This window comes from Haliotis asinina, chromosome 6 (assembly GCF_037392515.1).
Source record: "Haliotis asinina isolate JCU_RB_2024 chromosome 6, JCU_Hal_asi_v2, whole genome shotgun sequence".
NCBI lineage: Eukaryota > Metazoa > Mollusca > Gastropoda > Lepetellida > Haliotidae > Haliotis > Haliotis asinina.
Genome location: NC_090285.1, coordinates 21,393,001 through 21,416,766, shown reverse-complemented (window position 1 = coordinate 21,416,766; position 23,766 = coordinate 21,393,001). Strand labels below are relative to the sequence as shown.

Below are 23,766 nucleotides of genomic sequence, written 5' to 3'. Positions count from 1 at the left end.
CCCTTAAATCTTTATAAAAGTAAATATAAAGTACACTCAAAGATTTTATTGAAATTTAATTTCTTTTGCTTGTTATGTACTATATTTACATTTATTTCTTTAACAGAATGACAGAACTTTTAATTGTCGTTAACAGGACAATCTAAATTATAAAAATACGTTTTACGCACTATAGTATAAATGACTGACCAATCAGAGGGCTCAGATAGAACACACCTCCAGGAAAGGTTTAGATTTCCAGGCGTTTTGACATGCTTGCAAATGTGATGAAACTGGTCTATTTTTAGGGATGAATAATGGATTTGTATGATGTGGAAGCAACTATCGTAGCTCAAGAAACTTAAGTGTGAGCAAGGAACTGACAATACACGGGTTCCAAGACACGACACGATAATATCGGCATAATATAGGAGGCACTGCGTCATAGTAACACGACAAGCAACAGAAGTGAGTGTGCTCATCTTATTGCTCATTATTCACTGCAGACATCTGACTGAAAACACGTTTAACGTTGAAATATGATCTCAAATTATAATCTTGTACTGCAACAACTTCAAGTTCTACGACTACTACGACTACTACTGCGTTGTACTTAAGCCACTGGAACATATATACTGGACAAAAATAGTTACGGATATATGTAAATTTCTAAATTATGAATAATTATCTATTTATTCATTGACACATTGATGAAATATCAATCATAAAAATACCAATATCCCTAACTTATTTGTCCAGTATATTTGGGTAACATTCCAGTATGACATTCTAGGTTGCAAGTTTGTTGCGGTTGAATATAAATAAATTCCATGTACCCCAATATTCTGTAACTGTATTCAATAATTGTGGTTTAACAATTGTAGGGGTGTCTATATTCATCATCGCTCTTTGTCAATACTAGCTTTCTAAGAGAAGATGTCCTTTGATCCTAGTCTACGCCAGTGCACTAGCACTATATAGTGATATATCAGTTAAGATGTACAGAGTTGCATCTCTTTACCCATGTGTCAAGACTTTTAGAGTTACGTCCCTTAGTTCACTCTTGCTCCAGTGATCGACTGCCTTTTCTTTCGAGTGGCATGCTTTGTGTACGGTTACGAATGAAGTTTTTTAAGCAGATATTTGGTGTCCTGTGGACGTGAGGATTAATCTACACTAAAGGTGACATGTTATACCATAGTGGTGCTGTCACAATCACTTAACAGTACTCCTTATGACTGGTGCTGTATTACTACAAATGGAACATTTCCCTTCTAACTATACATCACTGCCACAATCACCTGATTGTACTCCTAATGGCCTTTGTTGTATTATTACAGGCAGAAGATGTCCCTCAAGGTTGTAAAGGATGAAGAGCGTACACATGATGCTGCTCCAGTGGAAGATGATGCAGGAGAAGTTAACGTTGGATCAGAGGCTGCAGAATCTGTAGCAGCAAGCCAAGAGCACGTAGTTACATACAAGTTCCGAGACCGAAATATAAAAATGGTTTCAGCATGGATGGAACAGTTTGAGGATAACAAAACAAGAATAGAGGTACTGACTGAAGCACCTGTCCTGCTGTGATATTGGTGAAAAGGTGTAAAACTAGTCATTCACCGCTCACTCACTTAATGAAGCTCTACCTTGCTTGTCATACTATGAACACATATGAACAACAATCACACAATACTAAACTGTGTGAGTACTACACATATTACTCTCTATAGTGCAACTCAAAGCTTATTGAATGTGTCATATTTGTAAATATGATTATTTAGGGACAGTGAGTTTAAAGTGTCCCCTCCTCATACCAAAGGCACAACCTATAACATACTTACCATGTATATTGTCAATCTCCCCCTAGTGACATGTAATCATCTGAGACTACCGTACCAATATTATACCATTATTCCTACAATTAATTTGTGAAAAAAGAACTGTTTATCGATCGTCGGTGATTAAGTCAGTCCGAATAGTTGTCTTTCGATTTCTCCTGACTGTCCTGCAGTCTCATTTCACTGAATGACACAGGATCAGCGGGGTAGCAGAGTAGTCAAAAGGTGTGCTCATCACACCGAAGACCCAGGTTCAATTCTGTACATGGGCACCATCCGTGACACCCATATCTGCTGTCCGTGCCATCATATTGCTGGAATGTTGATACAAGCAGCAGGGAGTAAAACTCACTCACTCACTGAAAGACAGGGAATATCAGATTTATCTGTGACTGTGTGTGTATGTGTATGCATGTCCTTTGCATGCGTGTTTCCCATAAAGTAAGGCCGTGGTTCACCATGTGTGAGATCAATGACTTGTATTTTGGATAATGGGATGCATAGTTTGACTTGTGGCAGGCTGGTTCGGTGTATAATCTGAGTACTTTTTGCTTGTAACAGAGCAAGAGTGTGTTATCTTATTCATACTTGGATTAACTGTTTTGGTACTGTGAATAAATCCTAAGATCTAGGTTAGAATTGATCTTGTGCAACCCTTGCTTGTTGTAAGAGGCAGCTAACAGGACTGGGTGGTCAGGCTGTCACTGTATCCTAATGACATTGATTGATTTTCATGATGTCAATCACAGAATTGTTTGGTCCAGAATTGATTATGCACAGACCACCAACATGTAGCTAGAATAATGCTGAGTGTGATTTTAACAACAAACAGAGCTATGTAACTAGTATTCATTCACAGAAGTGAGTTTCTGCATGTAAACATATATTGTTTCAGATATCTCATGGTGACATATTCAAAGATGCTCCTTCAGCTGATGCTCTGGTAAGACTAACATTATGTCAGGACTCTGATAGTGTTCACTGGTCTTGAATACAAATAGAAGACTATAGGAACATTGTCCGCAAATGAAACCCTCTCCTCAAATTCAACAGAGGGCAGTTAGTATAATATCTATCAAGCCAAACCAGCTTTTGAGGGGCGGTGAAGTAGTCTGGTGGTTAAAGTGTTCATTCAGCATGGCTGGGTCCCAGGTTTGATTGGGCACAATGTGTGAAGTCCATTTCTGGAGACCCGTGCTCTGATATTGCTGGAATATTGCTTAAAGTGACTCAAAACCACACTCACCTACCCCTTTTGATGTGTAACATATACATTCTTCATTACAGAGATGTCCATGTGCGCCAGTATGATCATGTAATCAGTCTTGAACATTATCTATGTTTTGTGAATTGAGTTATTTTTCCCAGAGAGTTGCTGGCATTGACTGAACTCTGTCAACTGCAACATGGGATGTTAGCAGATATAGATGTATTTATCATTTCAACTGCACAATTGACAAGGTCTCACACTTCACAATAGATGTACCTGTACTTTCAGGTTTCCCCTGCAAACAGTTTCGGCTTCATGGATGGTGGGATCGATATGGCCTACAGCTTGCACTTCGGCTGGCAGATGTGAGGTCTTTTTGGTGTCGCATGACTACGTTATTAGGTGACTCATTGATGATCCAGTGGTTCATAACCCATGAATGTCCCACGGCAGAATAGGCCTTCAGCAACCCATGCTTGCCAAAAAGGCGACTATGCTTGTTGTAAGAAGCGACTAATGGTATCGGGTGGTGAGGCTCGCTGACTTGGTTGACACATGGTATCAATTCCCAATTGTGCAGATCGATGCTCATATTGTTGATCACTGGATTGTCTGGTGCAGACTCGATTATTTACAGACCACCGCCAAATAGCTGGAATATTGCTGAGTGCACCGTATAACTAAACTCCTTACAGTTTCACTGCTCACTCCACTATAGTGTCCACTCAGTTACTGTCAGTTCACCAGAGGGGTGGTTGGGTAGCCAAACGGTTACAGCATCCACCCGTCATGGGTACTAAATGTGAAGCCCATTTCTGGTATCCCCCAAACGCGATATTGCTGGAATATTTCTGAAACCAGTGTAAAACCAAATAAAAAATTAGTATTAATCCTGAAAGAGGTGTAAAACCGTGGTTACTCAGTCACTGATTATGAATGACAAGCTTTGATCATAAATGTTATATACACTATATACAAAGGGCCACAGTTACATTTTAAAAGGGGAGGTGGGGTAGCATAGTGGTTAAAGCGTTTGCTCATTGCACGGAAGACCCAGGTTTGATTCCCACAAGGGCTCAATGTGTGAAGCCCGTTTCAGGCGTCCATCCACGATATTGCTGGAATTGTCTGAATATTGTTAAAACCAGCATAAAACCAAACTCACTCTATTCACTGGATGTTTTTTAGTGTTTTTTGCTATTCTCTGCAGTCATCTACGCATGGGATGCATGGCTATCAGTTATCAACTGCTTACACTGTCATTTTGAAAGGTGGGAAGTACAATACTGTCAGACTTATGGATGACAAATGTCATTTTCTGAGGACAACTTTCAGTACAGGTTCTTGTACCATACTGAAATGTCATACTCATTAAATAAAAGAAGTTGTTATCCATAAATTTGTCAGTAATGTCAATAATCGTGCCTTAGATGAGTTGGGTGATAGCATTGTGTTGCAAGATTATGCATGTATTATGCGACATTGCCCCACTAAGTCATTGAAAGAATGACTGCAAATTTGATGGAATTGCATCTCAAATATAAACAAGTGCAGCCCACTCGCGAAACACTTGCAGCTGTAATTCCTTCAATTACTTAGGGGGGCCTGATGCAAGGTCGCTTTGGGTGTAGCCAGAATTTATCATCTTTTGTCTTTTTTCACAGGCAAGAAAGGCTTCAAAATATCATCCGTGCTGAAAACCATGGTGAACTTTTAGTGGTATGTGACTCATTAACATTTGGTTGAAGAGTATGATATTAGTCTTCAGGTTGCGAGGGAGTTTAGTCTAGTGGTTAACATGTTCACTGAAGACCTTGGATAGACTTTCAACATCAGTGTGCGAAATAGCCACTGGCTAGTAAAAATCCAGTCGAGCCAGTAAGTGACTGGCAAGAAAAGTTTTATAGGGACATTTTTTGGTAAGAGTTCCGACCGCAACCCCCGCATAAGATGTAATATATATCTGTTAGGATAATTTTGAGGTTTTAGAGTTAGGATTTGGGTCGTAGGGTTTGGGTTAGGATCATAGTAAGTGTTAAGGAGTTTTGATAAATATAACATTGTTCTTAAGTATAGAGTGATAAAATAAAACGGGGGTTATGGATGGAAACCTTTCGCATTTTTAGAGTATATTACAAATTCCAACTTATTAAGTTACAATACACCTTTGAATCATGGCTAGGGAAATATGGAAACTATTTAGCACACTTCAAAGGTACAACATACACTTAAGCCCATTTGTTGCATCCCCAGTGTGATACAACCAACATTCTGATGAATACATTCTTCTTTCCATGTTCTGGCCAGGGTGATGCAATCATCATGCCAACATTTGAAGGTGGGGCTAAAGAGGACTCCATGGATTGGTCAATGACAAACGAAGGCAAACCAATCAAATGGCTGATATCAGCTCCAACAATGAGAGTCCCAATGAATGTGAAGGGCACAGTGAATGCATACCTTGCCTTCAGGGCAGTTATACTGGCAGGTATATTCGACAGTTATACTTTTACATGATTCAGTGTGATTAGTAGTAAATATTTTGTTTAAGAGGTTTCCATAAAAGTTTTAACAGTAAGGGTACAAGCAGATGACTTTCATGATTGGACAGTACATAGGGCAGAGCATGTGTTACATTATTCCTCTGATCCATATTATGTCATTTTCATACTGCAGGTCTGCTGCTAAGCTCAGATAAATTAATACAATTTTTATACTTTTTAAAAAAAATTTAAAATACACATTCCTGTGAAACTTTCAGTCATCATGTGATCCTGATTTGTCAACAGTTAATGTGCATACAAGTCTTGATTAGTTTAAAATGAATATATTGTAACATATCCAAGCTACACAATCTGGATAGTAAATGAAGTATCTTGATTGTTTGGATTGTAAGATATGACCTTTCTCCTATGTCATCAGTCCAGAAGCACAATGAAGATGCAAGTAAAGAAAAGATTAGCACAGTGATAATGCCAGGACTAGGGACAGCAGTGGGGAGAATGCCGGAGTCAGACTGTGCTTTCCAGGTACATATAGAAATTACGGTGTCCTAGTCAGCCTGTGCATTTCAGGTATGTACCAGGGCAGTAGGTTGCCCTCTCTAGGCTGCCCCCTCTAATCATTTTATTATATTGATTTTATTAATCACAGTATTGATTGATGGTGCCCCCATTATTAATAACAGTTAACTACAGCCCTGTGCACAGACTGCACGGTGTCTGTGTCAGCATGTGCATTTCAGGTACGTACAGACATCATAGTGTCTGACAGCATGTGCATTTTAGGTACGTACAGACACCAGTCTGGTTTGAAACTGTCACTACACGACAATATCAACACTTCAGTAACTGAAACTGATGGTTCTCAAACATTTGTATTAAGTATTTGCTGGATTAAAGCTAAAAGCATGAAACCATCCTTGTATTAAGAAGTTGACGAGTACTGAGAATGTTACCATGTTCTCTTCAGATGCTGCAGGCGTATGAGACATTTGAGTTAGGACTGAATTCACCCCTCATTTCACCCGAGGAACTTTACGACATCGGCAATCATCACCTTATGATGGCAGAAGTAAGTTGCCTTCATAGTACATAGTACTAGTGTACATAGTGAGGGAGGGATTGTTTGCCTTGATCAGACAATCCAGTGATCAGCAACATGAACATCAATCAAAGCAAGTGGGATATGATGACATGTCAACCCAGTCAGCGAGCATGACCAGCCGATCACATTAATTGCCTCTGACAAGCCTGAGTTAGAGGAAAAATTCTAACCTGGATTTTCATAGGTAGAGAGAAGGATTGTACAATGTTGAAATGGGCAGATTTCTTGTATAACCATTTCTGAAAAGGTTTGTGGGTAAATGAGTGTGAAAGATCTTTTTCAGTTTGATCAGCGTGCAATCGCTGTTTGACATGGCTTTAGTGAAATATGTGTAGGATTTTGTCAGCCACCATCATGCAGCCATTATACTGGGTGTAGGATTGTAAAAACAAAGACAATACGCTTAACCGTTGCAGAATCTAAATCATCGTATTGTTATCTTATATTCACATTGTTATATTTTTCAGCCTTCTCACTTTCGATAAGACTAAGGGCTGATCTGACATGCAAGTCTCCGCTCAAAGGCATGTCACACAGCTTCTGGTCAGTCAAACGATTTCTGGTCAGCCTTAGAGGACTTCAACCAAATCATCATAGATTGTATGTTTTGAAACATAGAAAATGACAAAGTGAAAACTGAACTTAAGAATGACTTTCAAGTGGTCAGTTATAACGATGTCAGTCTGAGTGCATCTTCACTTAACCACTTTATTTTATTCAGCCATTTTGCTCTTTTTATTGTGTTATCGTGCCTTCAAAACAACAGGCAAGGTTCTACAGGAACTGAACACTAGGGTGACCCCCTCCACCCACATTTCGAAGTGCAGGACAATTTTGTGCAATTGTTTTCCAAAACAGGAAAGACATTGAGGCCTGCCGTATTTCCTCCTTTTGTACCATGCAAAGCTGACATGCTGTGATAAAAGGGCATTCATGTTTTTTAATGTTTCTCAATGGAAACTGATCAAGTTACTAATTATGTGTATATAAAAATTAAAAATTCATAGATCACTTGAAAATGGTCTGTAAAGTAATTCATGATGTTAAGTCACTTTGCTTCAGAGTCTTTTTTTGTATCAATGTTAAGATGACGTTTAACTGCGAGTGAAAGGGTAAGAATGTCTCTTTTCCTTTTTTAACACATAAGGACACAAAATTCATTTGCAACAGAACCTGAGATCTTATAATTCTTTTAAGTGGGAATGAAGATGATGGATGAGAAACACTGGAAAATTTAAGGACTGCCTAACTGCAATATTGTTTGATTTGAAAGTAATTCTTTGGATAATAAGATATAATATTATATGTTGTGGCATGAATGTAATTGTCTACATCAAGTAGCAGGTAGTATTGTGAATATAACATTTATGTACATACTCTAAGTTATAGACTGTAGAACAACTTTTTTCTCATATATTCTAATTGATACCACTGACACTGTCCAACTCAAGCTATCATTTATGATTTGTACATCTTGAAATGAACATATTCTTCAATATAACTCTGTGCTCCTGTCCACTGACTCTGTTAAACTATCAAGAATGTTTAGGAAACTAAATGTGAATACATGTATGTTGTACACATTACACTGTTTTGATTTCATAATTTGTTATGTACATTTGTGTCAAACGTTGACATTAACTCATGACATCTTTTGTGTTTTGTGAAAAATCTATTCTCAATCACCTGTATAATAATAATGGTATCAACTGGGTTACTTCTATATATGCAAATGCAGTTGTTCCATGTGATATTGTGGCGTATTCAATATACTCCTGCCAGTTTGATACATGATAAACATCCAATGAACAATGTTGCTGTCAAAGTATCAGAAGTCATCTGTGACATTGCTCACACTTCCAAGACAATCTGATCACTTGAACTGGGGATATTAGTTTGCGCTCCATCCATCTGGATGATGGGGACAGATTTTCCCAGAAACCATTATAGATAAGGATATGAAATTTGGTAAGTGTTTTCAAGACAGGAATACCTGATGGAGTTTGAAAAAAGGGAAAACGAGTTTGTCATGTGTTTCCTGACTCAGTACATGCTATCCCCATTGGGAGATTTTCTCAGTAACCGTTAGATACGGAACTAAAAAACAAACATGGCATCTCTTTCAAAGACATGATTCTCATGGTGGACAAACCAAATGGGAACAGAGCACTGTGAAAACGTCTTTTTGTTGTATTTGTTCACCAAATTAAGCTGCCGTTGACTGCTTCCACCACTCTGGATTGTCTGGTAATCCATAAATTGGTCTGCTTTTCAGTATCATTACGTACAAGCATTTCATCGATGTTATTCAATGAACCCTGAAAACTAATCTTATATGTTCATAAAGAAACCCTAACGCATTGTTGGATGAAGCGTGTTTATTTCTGATGAAGACTACCACAGCATCCTGACCTTGAAACACGAGCTAGACTCTGCGGCATCACAATGAATTCGGTACAAAATATTCTATCTCCTCATAAATAATCCACAGGATCATGGCCGCCAGAGGCTACTACCTGTGCCCACTGGTGATAAAGTTAGACAGTTCTCCATACTGTTGGCAACAATTGTTACACACGCCAACATGGGTTCACAATGTCAATGATACATGAATTGTCCTTGCGACATTTTCTTCCCTTCTACTGAGCGGCCTGTTCCAACTCCCCAGCAGGTGTGTCAGGTTCCTCGTCATTGTAGATGTTTTCCGCCTAGACAACGAACACAAATAAGACTTACTTGGTTTATATTTTCTTTACCATCTAAAGCATCCAAGACAGGGGTTTTGACATAACTATAACTATTAATCTGGCAAACTTTATGAAGTTTTGTCAAATGTTAAAAGTTCCAAATAATATAAAAACATATAACTTCAGAAAATACTGGAATAAAAATCAACGAGACTCACCATCTGCCAGACTTGCATGATGTTGTCTTCTGATACAGAGCAGATAACCCAGGGTTCATTGGGGTTCCATGAGAAATCAGAGATCTTTGCTGTATGGCCTCCATGTATGAACTGTGCCGAAAGAGCATATTTAATGAGAACCAAATTCCTATATTTCATACCATGATGCTATTGTGTTATTCCATACAGTCAAAATGATATCCTGTTTCTTTTGGTGCCTTGAATGAACACATATTAGAGATATTCCTCACCTGATCTAAATATGATGTACATGTATACTTTTGGGGGCAATGAAGACATTTACACTACTTCGACATTTTTATGGCAAGCGCAGTTTGACAAGCATTTATAGCCACAATTGCAGGGTATCAGAATTCAGAATTTAATAAATTTAATAGCTCAGAAACTATTGAATACGCCTCAGTTATATCTTCAAGATGGTAAACAATGCCTTGCCTTCCCATTCATTCTCTGGTATTATAATTCAGTTAAGTTGGCCTCTTGCAATACAAATGTCCAAGCCTGTTATGTTCACTCACACACAACTCTATCATCATTTTGGTGTAATACTTTCCAATCAAGTCATTTATCACAGCATAGCACTGGCAGTTTTACACACAACCATGTGAATCAAAACTGGTAGAGCCAACAACTTACCAGCAACTCAGGTGGGCCATCTTCGGCATCCTCAGCTGACTGCTCCTCGCCGATCTTACTGTAAACAGGAGATGCAGTGTCACATCAAACCGACTGACAAGTGCTGACATCAATCCCATATGACAACTCCTTTTCTAATAACACAGCTTAATGTCACAGTCTTTAAGACATTATATCCTACTCCTCTCAAGCCATTCATTAAATACGATGACGTCCAGCTCCATCTCTTGGCCAGACATTCTGTTCAAAGCTGTGTCCCTAAAGACCCAAGGTTCTATCCCCTTGACACAGCTTGGATAGATAGTCTGATTTTTCACTTTTTCACAGGGCCCTTAGAATTACGTCTTGGGTGTGCTCTTTGTATTTAAGTGCAACTATATGACAAAATATCAGTTTCATACTTAACCAATTTCAAACTGTGACTTGTCAAGTTTGCAACCTTTCTTAATGATGGACAATCCACTTGCAAAATTAACAAACCCCAAACCTGATGACATGCACCCGTCATGTGTTTGCATGCCTTAAGAGCAACATTACAATACATTATAATGTACAATGATATATCATCAGTGTTGGGAATTGATTGAATTTTCATTATCGATCATTTGATTATCAAAACGATGAACAATCATGAAGTTACGATACCATATGATATAACACTATTACGAGCCTTGTCACTGGCTATCACTGATCTATCACAGATGATACGATTCGAACACCACTAACTATCATGTCTACGTGTTCCCTTCGCATACTAGATCCTTCTACAAGGAATTCAGCGTGAAAGTGGCTAAAGTAGGGGTTCTCTATCTACCTCAGATCCCATACATGCAGCCGCCTGTCAGTACCGCTTGATGCGAGAATCGTCTCATTATGAGGGGACCACTGAACCTGGATCAAGACAGTGCACAAAATCAGTAAATTCTAGACAAAATATATGTCCTGCACTACAAATGAAATAAGTAAATGCCATCAAATCTCACTTTTTTTCACATTTGCATACTTATAATGCACTTCTGTAGTAGCGAAGGATTAGTCACAAACTTAACACTGAACAGCTGACACTTACTGTGTTTCTAGTCTGTCTTTAATCAATAACTGCTGCAAATCATTTCAACTTTTGTTTTTCAAGTCTCACAGCATCTAATATTACCTGGAAAATCTCGTCTTTGTGCGACTCAAATGAATGCAACTTCAATTTTAGATTCCTCAAGTCCCACAATGCAACAGTCTGAAAACAAGAAAGTTTGTTATAGTTATTCAGAAATGACACTGGCAAACTGATGATGACTAACTGACATGTTTTCAGCAAACCAAAACAACAATGAACATGATATGGAGTATTCATACTATGGCTTCATACCTTGTCAGCGGACCCTGTGGCAAGAATGAATTCACTGTAAGGGTTGAAGGAGAGGCAGTTAACTTCAGCTGTGTGGGCATCGACGGTGTGACTGGGCTTGCTTGTGTTGTTTGAACGTGTGTCCCAGCTGAAACACGGACATCATCATTATGATCTCACAAGCACAATTTGTTTACGTTATTTAAGGCGTTTCAAAATACCCTTCAACAATTTTGGTTGATAAACATGAGGTTCGTTGAATGTGGGATTGAGAGAAATCACTCTCTGCTACATCGGCGAATATGGAAAGTTTTGCTATTTGATCTGAAACTAACACAGTCATTGCAAGGTGTTTTTATGCATTAGCATGTAAAATCATAACTTGACACTGCTTATTTTCCGTCCTTTTCATGGCCAATCACTGACACATAAGGCCATTTCAAGGCTGAAATGAACTTTGGTGCCTTTTTAGAGGAAAACATTCAAATTTCAGGCTACCTGTACACTGCTTGACTGGAAAAAGTTGCACATCTCTTAGCTGTGTGATTGTCATCCCTTCATGAGGTGGATGAATGATGTTATCGCATAGTACCAATAATCAAGCAACTTCATCAACTGTAACAGCACAGACAGAGAAGACTACACCACTTACATCATCAGCTTCTGATCATCAGCCACAGACCCAAACAGACTTTCATGGAGAAGATGCCATGCTACATCCTGCAACAAACAGGCAAACGGGAAGTCAAACAAACATCATATGTATCAAATTATCACAAATCAGATCTTATTTTTTTTCTAAAGTCTGCCTACATTTTGGATGACACAAGAATATAATTTCAAATCTATGGAACATGTAAGAAATGTTTCATCACATAATCCGTCTCACCTCCACCACCGATGTGTGTCCTGTGAATATAGTGTTGGCATCAATGACTTTATCCTTTGGTGTTGTGTTGATGTCCCACAAGCATATTGTCTGCAAATAAACGTAACATTTGATGGCGACACTGAAGGTTGCGTAACATTTTAACAGGCAGTGTTCCTTGAGGATCACAGTGGTGTTGACCCACAAACTAGAGGCTGAATGAATGTGCACTATTCTGCAAGACTGCGACAAAATCTCATTTAAACAAGGTCAGATGAATGAGGAATTATCATGCCTGTTTACAAAGAAAACACTTACTTTTCTCTTTAATAATCAAGAATCATCATAACACATTAACCTTCAGGATGATTAAAGCACAATGATAGAAAATATAGAACCTGAGATATTCATATGAAACTTTTTTCACATTTAAATTCATAAATAATGAGTCCCCCCTGGATTCCGTAGCAAATTTTAGCCTATTTTTCAATACTCTGCAAAACATTCTGCTCAAACACAGATATAAAGTTAAGTCGACAGTACACATCACATCACTTGAGTAAGTTCAATGATAAAGCACCCACACCTTTTTCTGTGTTTGAGAATTTAACACTAGCTGAAAGTTATTTCTCTCCTCTTATTCGTAACTTGGATGCAGACGAACACCTTCTGGTTTCATGCACATAAAAATGTTATATTTTGACAAAACATAAAATAATTTCTATTTTCATAATGACCAATTTTGAGAACGTAATTTTAGTGTCAAATTCATATATTATTATCGGAAAGATGCCTAAAACTTGCTTTATTAACAAAGTATCTTTAATCATGATTATTTTGAAAATGTCATGATAAATATGTCAGTTCGTTTTATGTGTAACTGATCCTACTTTTGACATTAACTCTACTTTTCGTTTCGACTGACAGTCAGTTTTCACTCATATTTTTTTAAATAAGCAAATTCCGCGGCAGAAAAATTGCCAATTCTGCATGGATTCTGCGTGACAATGCATTTTCCGCGGACCAGACATTTTTCTGTAAGGAGAGGTTAATTCCTTGACTTTTTCTGCAACTGCAGAATTCAGGAGGGACTGAATAGTTAATAATTTTGTTTTGTTTGTAGACTCACATGATCATCAGAAGCACTAAGCAAGTGACCATTGAGATTTGGGTTCCAGGAGAGTCCATATCTGAAAAAATAGCAACACACGAGTTTAGCTGATAGTCACAAATGTGTACAGTGTTGCATCTAGATTTGCACCACGTGGATCATGCAAAGATGCAACTTCTGTACATAGGCATCAGCAAAGGAATAAAACCGGAGTCTTCTGGATGACAAACGAACGCCTCAACCACCAGACTACTTCACCACCCTGTGGTGGTAACATGTATTTTCACTCAATTATTCTCAATTAAACAGATATTCAGAACATAAGAATAACATTCAACATCAGTTTTCTACACCCCAGTTAATGTGTGTAAAAAATATTTTGGTCAAATATTATTTTATCATATTTAGGTTTAAAATGTCAAAAGTATATTTGCCAAAGCTTACACCAAAAGAAAACTGAATCTACATACAAACAGAAAAGAATGACAGCATCTGTGTACATCATGATCTCACATCCTTCAGATGCATCACTGTTTGCTCATAAAAACTATACCATAATACAAATCCTGAAAGACTAAACTTGAACATGTGACATTGCCATTAACAAATTGACCACGTAGGGTCTGACAAGTCTCACCCTTCCTTTTGATGCCCCTTTAATCTGAGCTCAGGGCTGCATTCACCACTTGGATCTGTAACCGAGAAATCTCATCTTACCAACTGCATTTGCTTTCAATCCTACTGACAAAATCACATCATGATATATACATCTAAATGATGACACCATGAATGTGTCAAGTGGCAGCAGAGTGAGGCACTGTATACTATGTTTCATTACCTTCGACGGCTTAAGTATCAGGGTTCATATTTTTCATACGCTCTACATGCGGCAACGGCGGGAAGTCTGCCTATGTTTGAAAATAGGATTGGGCTTATTTTCCTCAATTTGATGACATCGGTAATAAATAGAATATATTTCGGTCCATATCATACTATGTCTATGACATCATAAATATTGGTATATCTCTCACTCTCGCTCAGGAAATACCTACATTTAGGAACGCGTGTTGTAAGCATGACACAACATGGGCACTCATATAATATCTTCTATGTAATGCTATATTCCTAGGAAATTTACCAATAGACAAATGAAAGCATGTTACTGAATACTGGATTTGACTGAGAAACAACACATTTTTTCAAAAACATTACAAAACCGAAATCAGTAGTTCAAATACAGCACAACATATAGCCAAAACACATATTTTCATTTTGGTCTCATATTTCACCATCAAACATTGGTGTATACATTCTTTTGCTGTGAGTGAATGCAATGTTTTATTCTTGACTTCATTAAGACTTATCTTTTTAGTAACAAAATGTCTTCGTATCTTTAAACCTTCAATTTCAATAAACAAACTGACTTCACTTGCATTTGCTAGTTACTTTCCAGAACATTTTACAAGATGACATGACTTTATAGGTATTACAGTTACTGAGAGCAGTTGATAATTAATTTCTAGTCCAACGCTACCTGGTTTTGATGGATGTTTTGTGTAGTCGAAGACCAGGACGTCACTGGAGGGTGTCTTTGTTGCAATAATTGTTGGGTTCTGGGGCATAAACCGAGCTCTGTTTACTTCACCTTCATGGTTGATCTTGATCTCGATTTCTATTTTGCCACTTACAGAGCCAAATCCTCCAAACTCTGAAACGCAGGAAATATCACATATACAACAAGAGTCATCAGAAGATGACTAGCCCCCTGGCCCCCATATATTTGAAAGGACAAATCATCTGAAGGTTACTTGATATTTTTTTAGACTAAGTTTGAATCATTTCCATGGAAATCATGAAAAATATAAATCCATTTTGAGATTAAGTCAGAATCCTTTCTGTGGAAACTGGGAAACTGATAAATCACATAAATGGGTAAATAATAAAAGGCACCACTTTGGGGTCTGCCACACATATCTACCAAATTTTACTGACCAATAATAAGAAGGATTTGAGATCTGCTCCGGAAACAAAAGACACCTCTCACTTTTGAGACTAAGTCCAAAATGTTTCCATGGAAACCAAGAAAAAAATAAAGCACAGAAACCTGTACATAGGAAAAGGCACCTTTTTGGGGTACGCCACATATATCTAAATGGTTTTACTGAAAGACATTTAGAAGTTTTTGAGTTCGCAGACAACGAAGCCCATCTCCATTTTTAGACTAAGTCCGAAATATTTCCATGGAAACCGAAAAAATAATAAATCACAAAAAAACTGTAAATAGCAAAGGCACCACCTAAGGTTCTGACTGACATATCTACCAAGTCTTGCAGAAAAATATTGAACAATTTTGAGTTCTGCTCCAGAAACGAAGCACATCCCCTCCAATTTGAGACCAAGTCCAAAACGTTTCCATGGAAACCAAGAAAAAAATAAAGCCGAAAACCTGTACATAGGAAAAGGCACCACTTTGGGGTCTGCCACATATATCTACAATGCTTTACTGAAAGAAAGAAGTTTTTGAGTTTTTTGAGACAACGAAGCCCAGAAAACGAAGCCCATCCCTCCATTTTTAGACTAAGTCCAAAACGTTTCCATGGAAACTTAGAAAAAAAAAAATCACAAAAACCTGTACATAGGAAAAGGCACCACTTCAGGTTCTGATTGATATATCTAACAGAAAAATATTGAACAGTTTTTGAGCTGTGCTCCGGACACAAAGCCCACCCCACCATTAGACTAACAACATGGAAAAACCAAAAACGTAAAATTGCCAAAAATCTGTAAATAGCAAAAGGCACAACCATAGGTTAAGATTATTATTATATCTATCAATTTTGGTTTAAAAATATTGAACGGTTTTTGAGATATGCTCCAGAAACAAAATGATTACGGACAGATGGACAGACGAACAGACAGACGAGGCCGGTGGGGGATAACAATACTTATTCAGTTTGACAGAACCTGAATGCTTATATCATGCAAGAAGCTGGATTTAAATATGAAGAGGACAAAAAAACTGTATTTGGAGGTAGCAAGTGACTGGGTTTGGTTTTACACTTAGCATTATTCCAGCAATTTCATGGCGTGGGACAAAGACATTGTCTTCACAGATTGTACCCATGTGGGGAATCGACTCCGGGCATTTGGCATGGCGTTCAAACGCTTTAACCAGTAGCCCACCCCACCACCCTACTGTATTTGGATACCAAACTGAACGACTGAATATTTGTCAACCAACCGGTCCAAATACAATCACCAGGTATCTTATGCCACTTGACACAGAAAAATTTCTCAATTAGTTAATTCAAACTTGACTGCACAGATGCAAAATATTAACTCATAATTTTTGAGAAATGAAAAACATTTAGTACATGTCACTGGCTTGTGCTATCCGAAATTGGAAAATTCTGTCAGGATTCCATCAAACAATCAATAGTTGATATCTCTGCCTAATATTGGCCTTACAAAAGCCACAGAATTTGTTTGCGTAGAGTAGGGCAACAGGATGAATAAATCAGGGCAATGTGTTAAAAAGACTGTGCAAGGTTTGAGAATCCCAATGATCTGATGAAGAATCATTCCATTCTTGCATCAAGGAATAACACACTGCTGTGTTTCAAAAGACATATCAACAGGAAGTGGAATGCCATGGCTGTTGAATATGTATCAGAGCAAATTGAATGACTTTTCTCAAACAGTTCCGCACCTTGGTTCAAAAGGTGTTCCCAATCATTTGCCCCTGCAACAGCTCCTTAAACATAGAGCTGGCAGTGACGTTGTGGACCCACACTCACCTCCTTTTTCACTGTCATAATGTGACGCATCAAACTGTGCGTTGTCATTAGGGAGCTGTACGCTGGCTATCAGCAAGTGGTTCTGTTCATCTGAACTGAAAATAGCAGGCCTTGAAAATTTGGTGAAAACTTCACTTGTCAGTAGACAAGTGCATGCTGCATAGACACCTCCTGCTACAAAGATGGTCAGGGCATTCATTTCAACATCACATCTGAGATTACTGTTAAACTAGTTGTAAGAAAACTGAAAGTTTTGGATAGTATGCAAACTTCACTGTTGACTGTCTAAATCAGATTCTGAACAGCATCTTGTAAACTTTAGGGCATCTTGTAAAGAACTAAAATGTCAATGACAGAAGTATGTGTTTGCTGCGCTGACCAAAACATGGCCTTCGGGAACCCCACTTGTCTTTCATGGGAGTCCAGAGGGCCAACAACAGTATCATTTGTTAGCAACAAGATAATGGTTAAAGGGGTATTTAGTATTATTCGAGCAATAACATGGCTCCAGAAATATTACTGGTCTTCTAAACAATTATTCATAAACATATGAAAGCAGAAATAGATGGAAAATATCTAAGAACCTATGGTGCCTTATTCACAAAGGAATTATACAAACTGAATGGTGAGAACTAGAAAAACATCACAATTAACTAAACTTGGTTGAAATCAAACATTAAATTTGTGAGAGTGCTCATGAAAAAACATATATACTCTTAACTTTGATATCAATATTGGGCTTGTCGGGAACCAGGCCATCATGAGATGATGGCTCAGTATGTGCCTCCATAGCCATGACCTTCTAAGACCAGGAGGAATAACTCAGAGTCAGCCTAGGCTCTATACATGATTGTATTGAGATTCCTAGGCTCTAAAAAACATTCCGCTTACGTGTGTGTGCCGAGAATTAATCTGTGTAGTGAATAATCCTTCCCTTCTGGTCTGAAACAAAAATAAACGTTATTATATGAATTCTGTAAATCAGACTTGCTAACAGGTCTTGTTCACGAGCCTCCTAATGGGAGTCATTTTCTTGAACTGTGTTGGAAATTCAATTACATTTCAGACTTGATTTTACATATTTCAACACGTTTTTGCTTATAAGAAGTGTAAACTCACCTTCTGAAAGACAATGTAAAACAGATATATTCATCTTAATTGTACTTTTTTTTCATTCCAAAACAAAAATAACCAAGAAAGAGAAAATTTCAGAACATTTAAGCACGGATGGTACCTCAACCTAACAACTCAAAATGTTTAATAACAAAACTTATTTAAGAAAGATCAAATGCTCAAGTAACATGGCAACCATGAACAAGTTATGCACATGCAATAAAGTGAGGTAGCCTTGTGCAGTACAGTAACCTTCATCTTTACCATGATCTGAAAAACAAGAAACAATCACTCTGATTGGTTAACATCGTTAACATGATGCAACCCAAAAACAAAAAAACAAAACAAAAAAACAAAAAAAAAATAAAAAAATTCAATACTGAAACATATATCTTCCATGATGGATTTGAATATCATGACTTCTGTATACAGACCCATGCAAACAATATTCGGACGCTTAACGTAATTTCCATATACTTACATGTTAATTTAGTGTAGCATAAATAAAATTCAAGTAAGATCAAAATCAAATTTTGCAGATTTGTGGGGAATCATCTTACCCACAATCACATAATTACTGTTTAATTTTCTGTCGCTTGGCGACAATTTAATCAACATGTGTTCAGTGCCTTGAACTCCTTTAACATGGCCGCCTATAGGATTGTGCATCGTGGAATCGTACGCAAGTTGATATATGTGATGTCATTAGTTAAATAGTGGTCGGAAAATTGAACTGAAATTATGTGCACAGAGCAGAAATGATTTCCAATTTGCCAGTCAAATTTTACAAAGATCCATTCTAAACTCACTTTATTAAAATTATTTATGCTACACAAGAATAACATGCAAGTCCATGAAAATTACATCAGGTGATGAATACTTTTTGCATGAGTCTGTACGTATGTAAAAAAATATATCTGCTTTCCAACTGTGTGCATGACATGTCAGTATGTACACAATTGATGAGTAGTTTCCTCGAAAGGAAATGAAATTCTAAGAACTACGTCAAGCAGAATGTGTGTTAAATCAAGGGGTGAAACGGTACACTCTAAAATGTCTAACCACAGTACAGTAAGTATTGTGATGTACAAGGCCTTCTGTTCTGTTCGGTGTATGATACGATCATAATGCACTGAATCTGGTAACAGCCAAACATTGTATTATTTGAGAACATGGAAAAAACAAATCATAAATCTTTGGTATTTTGATTGAAAACAATGTCATTTTAAAGAGAGAAACAGAGAGAGAGAGAGAAAGATGTATGATCACATTGTTACAGGAATTCAATTGAAAATGATACCATAACCTTGCTAGTAGCAGACACAGTGATAACAACTGTTACTAGAATGAAATTTTGAATTTTTTTTTAAAAATTGACCTTCTGCAACCTCTGCATCCATGTGTGCTAATAAATTCTGTAGCATCAGTTGTCTAATTTTAAGTGCAGGAAGACTCGTCTCATAAATACCTGGGCATAACGACATACTGAACCAAAGGTAGTTCTACTAATATCGCAGTATACCGTTTTACCGTTTAGTTACAGTCTAGCTGGTTTGTTTGGATATTATCAGAGGCCTATCTCACAAACCTGGTAACATCAGGAAGCCACTGTGCTGTGAGACTGGGCCACTCCAAGGCATGTGTCATGACCAGGTCGTATAAGAATGGTGTGTTTTTCTTCCATATTTTATACTCTTCATTAATGACTCGTTCCTCCACTGCATCATCAAAGCCTTCTGAAACAAATGATACTGTAAAGTGCATGTTCCACACTCAACACTCTACAGACCTTCAACCCGTAAAGGTCTGGTGTAGAATAGGCCTAAGGGACCCAATGCTTGCAACTCTGCTTGTTGTAAGAAAGGACTAATGGGATCGGGCGGACAGGCGTGCTAGACCTGGTTAAAATGTCATCAGTTCCCAATTGCACAGATCGATGCTAATGCTGTATCGTCTGCTCTAGACTCGATTATTTACTGACTGCCACTATACAACTGGAATACTGCTGAGCTCCATGTAAAACTAAACTCACTCTTGACACCTTCTGTTTTTGAAATCTGGACAAAAGGACACAAGAGGCCACAGAAAATGTGCAACTATCCAACAAAAAAAATGTTTAGCTTACAGCTTTCTAAAACGAAGATGCCCTAACATGAAAATGACCAAGAGCCTTGTTTTACGCAGGAATCTCAGCGAATAACTATAACCCTTAAGAATTAGACGACAGTCTTTTTAAACCTAAAATTCAACAAACATTCATCAAAAACAGGGGACACAAAACTAATGCATACTGTCACCTGTTAAATCCTTCTTGGAAGATGATTAAGTACAAAATACTGTAAAAATAAGGGGTGTTGTTCACGAATGTATTTTCACATGATTAATCAGCTTGATGTGATAAAAAAATTACAACCTGGCTTTGTCAATGTGGGGAACCATCACAGAAACATGTTAAGAATGCAATACACTGGACACTTTTCACTGCATTCTATGATGGCAATTTTTTGGACAGGGTTTTAGATTCACATATCCCAGTGTTAGGGGTTTTCAATGATGTCAGACAAAAATGTAATATTTATCTTAAATATCATTTAAAGTTTTGTTTTCGCTAACCTTGATTGATACAGATATATTCATCTGTTTCACACAAACATATGTGTTTTCTACAAAAATAGTGTTGATGACATCGTATCGGCGAATTTGTAACCGCTTGCAACATCCGGGTATTTTGTATATGTTTTCGACAATTAGTCCTACTTTTACCTCCGCACAGCCAGCGAGTGTTTTGATCATGTGGCTTCCAATACATAACCTATCAACAGCAGACAACTGATCTTGCATCTGAAGTGGTATGTAAATAATATCGATGTTTATTTGCTTTTTACATAACTTCACCTCTGGATTTCAATTGTCCATAAAACGTCTCACGAAAGGAACTGAACATCCCCCCTACCGATGAAACTATTTTTGCACTTCCCCAATATAGCGCTAGCAACGCAATCATCGAAATCACCAGAATGTCGAATTCAGCTCGCTTTGGGATATCAAAAGGCACCTTATCCAATATGAAGCATAGGTGTTCTGTGAAAAGCATACATACAGGAACACTTTCCAGTTCAACGCTCAAAACGAAATTTTATTCGGAAATATTTCTGATCATGATCTGCAGAAATTGATTCAATCTGAAGAAAACTACTTTCCTTCTGTCGGGAGTAGTGCACTTTACCGGGCGCGCTTTTTCCGATTTTTTTCGCTGTGCTGGCGGGGCTCGAACGCTCTCAGCAGGGGTCGTGGGATTCTAATTAGACTAATTAGCGGACACGCTACCTCGGGACCACCGGTGCGATCACAGTTAGCTAGTGCTCGTTTAACGGGTCATTACCCCACTAGCTCTGCGCATGCGCAGTGAATGAAAACAAACTATTATGGTTTGTTTTCATTTACTGCGCATGCGCAGAGCTAGGCCCCGCCTACCCATTCATCAAAGCGAGAAGCCACACCTAGGCATTGTTTTCAAGATGTTGTGCAGCCAATCCAGCGAAACTATGATATACGATGGCGTTTATCGTTTGACTTTCGATTCGTGGATGGATATATGGATATAATCGCATCTAAGGTTTGCCAACCCTAACCTTTACTCACTAACCCTAAGGATCTAGAAGGGGGGGTCCCTAACCCTAAAGATCTAGAAGGGGGGTCCCTAACCCTAAGGATCTAGAAGGGGGGATCCCTAACCCTAAGGATCTAGAAGGGGGGTGTCCCTAACCCTTAGGATCTAGAAGGGGGGGGGGGGGGTCCCTAACCCTAAGGATCTAGAAGCGGGGGTCCCTAACCCTAAGGATCTAGAAGTGGGGTCCCTAACCCTAAGGATCTAGAAGGGGGGTCCCTAACCCTAAGGATACATCAGCGCGGTAAAGTGAGACAGTTCAGTAGCTCTACAGCGCGCTATAGCGCGTTCATTAGCGAGCGCTCAGCAGTCCCGGGTCGCGCGCCCGGTAAACTGCACTCTAGCCCTTCTGTCTATTTTATTTCAACAAAAGAACACATCTTTCGTGGTACTCACATAATATCTGAGACGTTTGGTTGCTAAAACCTGATCGCTTGGGTTTTGTTGTTTGTAAGCAAATTCTATGAACAAGATGGAGCAGTAAATATGACCAAGGCAATCTCTTACGAAATAGTTTCGACCTAGCACAACTGAACGCAACCCTGACCACCAACACACTGTTGATACATCAGGACCTGCTGAATGCTCACAAGTGCCATTTTCCCTCCTTTTCGAGGTGTTCTAGGAGACACAAATGAATCTGACATGCATTCGTGGAAATTCGCAAACATGCGAAATATAACACAGTTGTGATAGCGAAGTTCGGTTAAAATAAGCACAGGTGCAGAAAATAACCTGCTGAAAATAGGAAGCCACCTCATAAACCGAAATAATAAACAATATAAAACCGCCATGAAAGGAAAGAAAGAACAAAATAAGCAAAACAGGCACCCGGCTTTTCATTTTCGAGAAGTAAGTACCTTTGCAATCGTAGGTCACGTACTACAGTCGATTAATATGTTTAAATATCAACATACCTGCATCCTTGTCTGTCATTTTGACTAATATCTATATAAACAGTTCGTTGAATATATGTTCTGTGAAACACATGAGGCAACTCGCGCCAAATAGTGCGACTCTGTCTTTGTGGAATAGGCTGTTTACCTCACAACTAACTATAAGCGGCTTTCCTTATACAAGTCGTTTGTCGGTTGACGAACGTACAACTGTTGTTAAGCGGGTAGGACAACAGATAACATTTTAAGATTTTCACCATACCTCCATTAATTATTCGTGCAAATCAGATATTTCAATTCCGTTACAAGCATATTCAATATTTGTATAAATTCAGCATTAGATCTACATGCAAGTATACTGTGTATGGACAACATAATGTTTGTTTCATACCACCTTGCCAGAAAATAGCTGAGAAACTAGAACATAACTGTTGTACAAACAGTGTGTGTGTATGTGTAAAACCAACATAATTCTCTCACTTCTAGAACAGTAGATATGTAAATTCAGATCAAGTAATTTTTCAAACATTTCTATTAGCAGTGAGATTACCATTAAGTTACTTTACAGCCTGACTGAAGTCAGTCATCGGCTCTTCAGATATGCTTTGATTCGAAGAGCGTCCATTTCACAAATCAGTCCTCTTCTTTTGGTAACGATCCGAAACTAGGATGCAATGCTCAGGGTTTTGTGGTTTATGCTCCCTCTTACCATATGTTGTCCTCAAATTTGTGCCTTTTTTATCAATTGAACAATATAAAGAGTATTTAATGCCAAAT

General features: G+C 38.1%; 2 protein-coding genes across 5 annotated transcripts; one reads left to right on the top strand and one right to left on the bottom strand.

Moving 5' to 3' along the window:
- Window positions 1–194: 194 nt before the first annotated feature.
- On the top strand, window positions 195–9,540 carry LOC137286917 (uncharacterized). The gene is made up of 9 exons (XM_067818948.1): window positions 195–447; window positions 1,320–1,536; window positions 2,713–2,760; window positions 3,316–3,392; window positions 4,692–4,746; window positions 5,335–5,515; window positions 5,950–6,056; window positions 6,499–6,600; window positions 7,101–9,540. The coding sequence occupies exons 2-9, from the start codon at window positions 1,327–1,329 to the stop codon at window positions 7,116–7,118; spliced, it is 798 nt and encodes a 265-aa protein (XP_067675049.1). The 5' UTR covers window positions 195–447; window positions 1,320–1,326; the 3' UTR covers window positions 7,119–9,540.
- LOC137286915 (histone-binding protein RBBP4) lies at window positions 8,997–23,197 on the bottom strand. 4 transcript variants are annotated; one of them, XM_067818947.1, is made up of 15 exons: window positions 23,011–23,197; window positions 20,015–20,159; window positions 18,205–18,255; window positions 17,314–17,408; window positions 15,051–15,224; window positions 14,154–14,208; window positions 13,535–13,595; window positions 12,427–12,516; window positions 12,190–12,257; window positions 11,559–11,685; window positions 11,349–11,426; window positions 11,010–11,086; window positions 10,196–10,253; window positions 9,539–9,649; window positions 8,997–9,341 (listed from the first exon to the last, which is right to left on the bottom strand). In XM_067818947.1, the coding sequence occupies exons 1-15, from the start codon at window positions 23,027–23,029 to the stop codon at window positions 9,273–9,275; spliced, it is 1,278 nt and encodes a 425-aa protein (XP_067675048.1). In that variant the 5' UTR covers window positions 23,030–23,197; the 3' UTR covers window positions 8,997–9,272. The 4 variants fall into 4 exon arrangements, with proteins under 4 accessions (XP_067675048.1, XP_067675046.1, XP_067675047.1 ...); XM_067818945.1 differs by having other exon boundaries at window positions 17,314–17,423; window positions 23,011–23,170; XM_067818946.1 differs by having other exon boundaries at window positions 20,015–20,162; window positions 23,011–23,166.
- Between the last annotated feature and the right edge of the window lie 569 nt (window positions 23,198–23,766).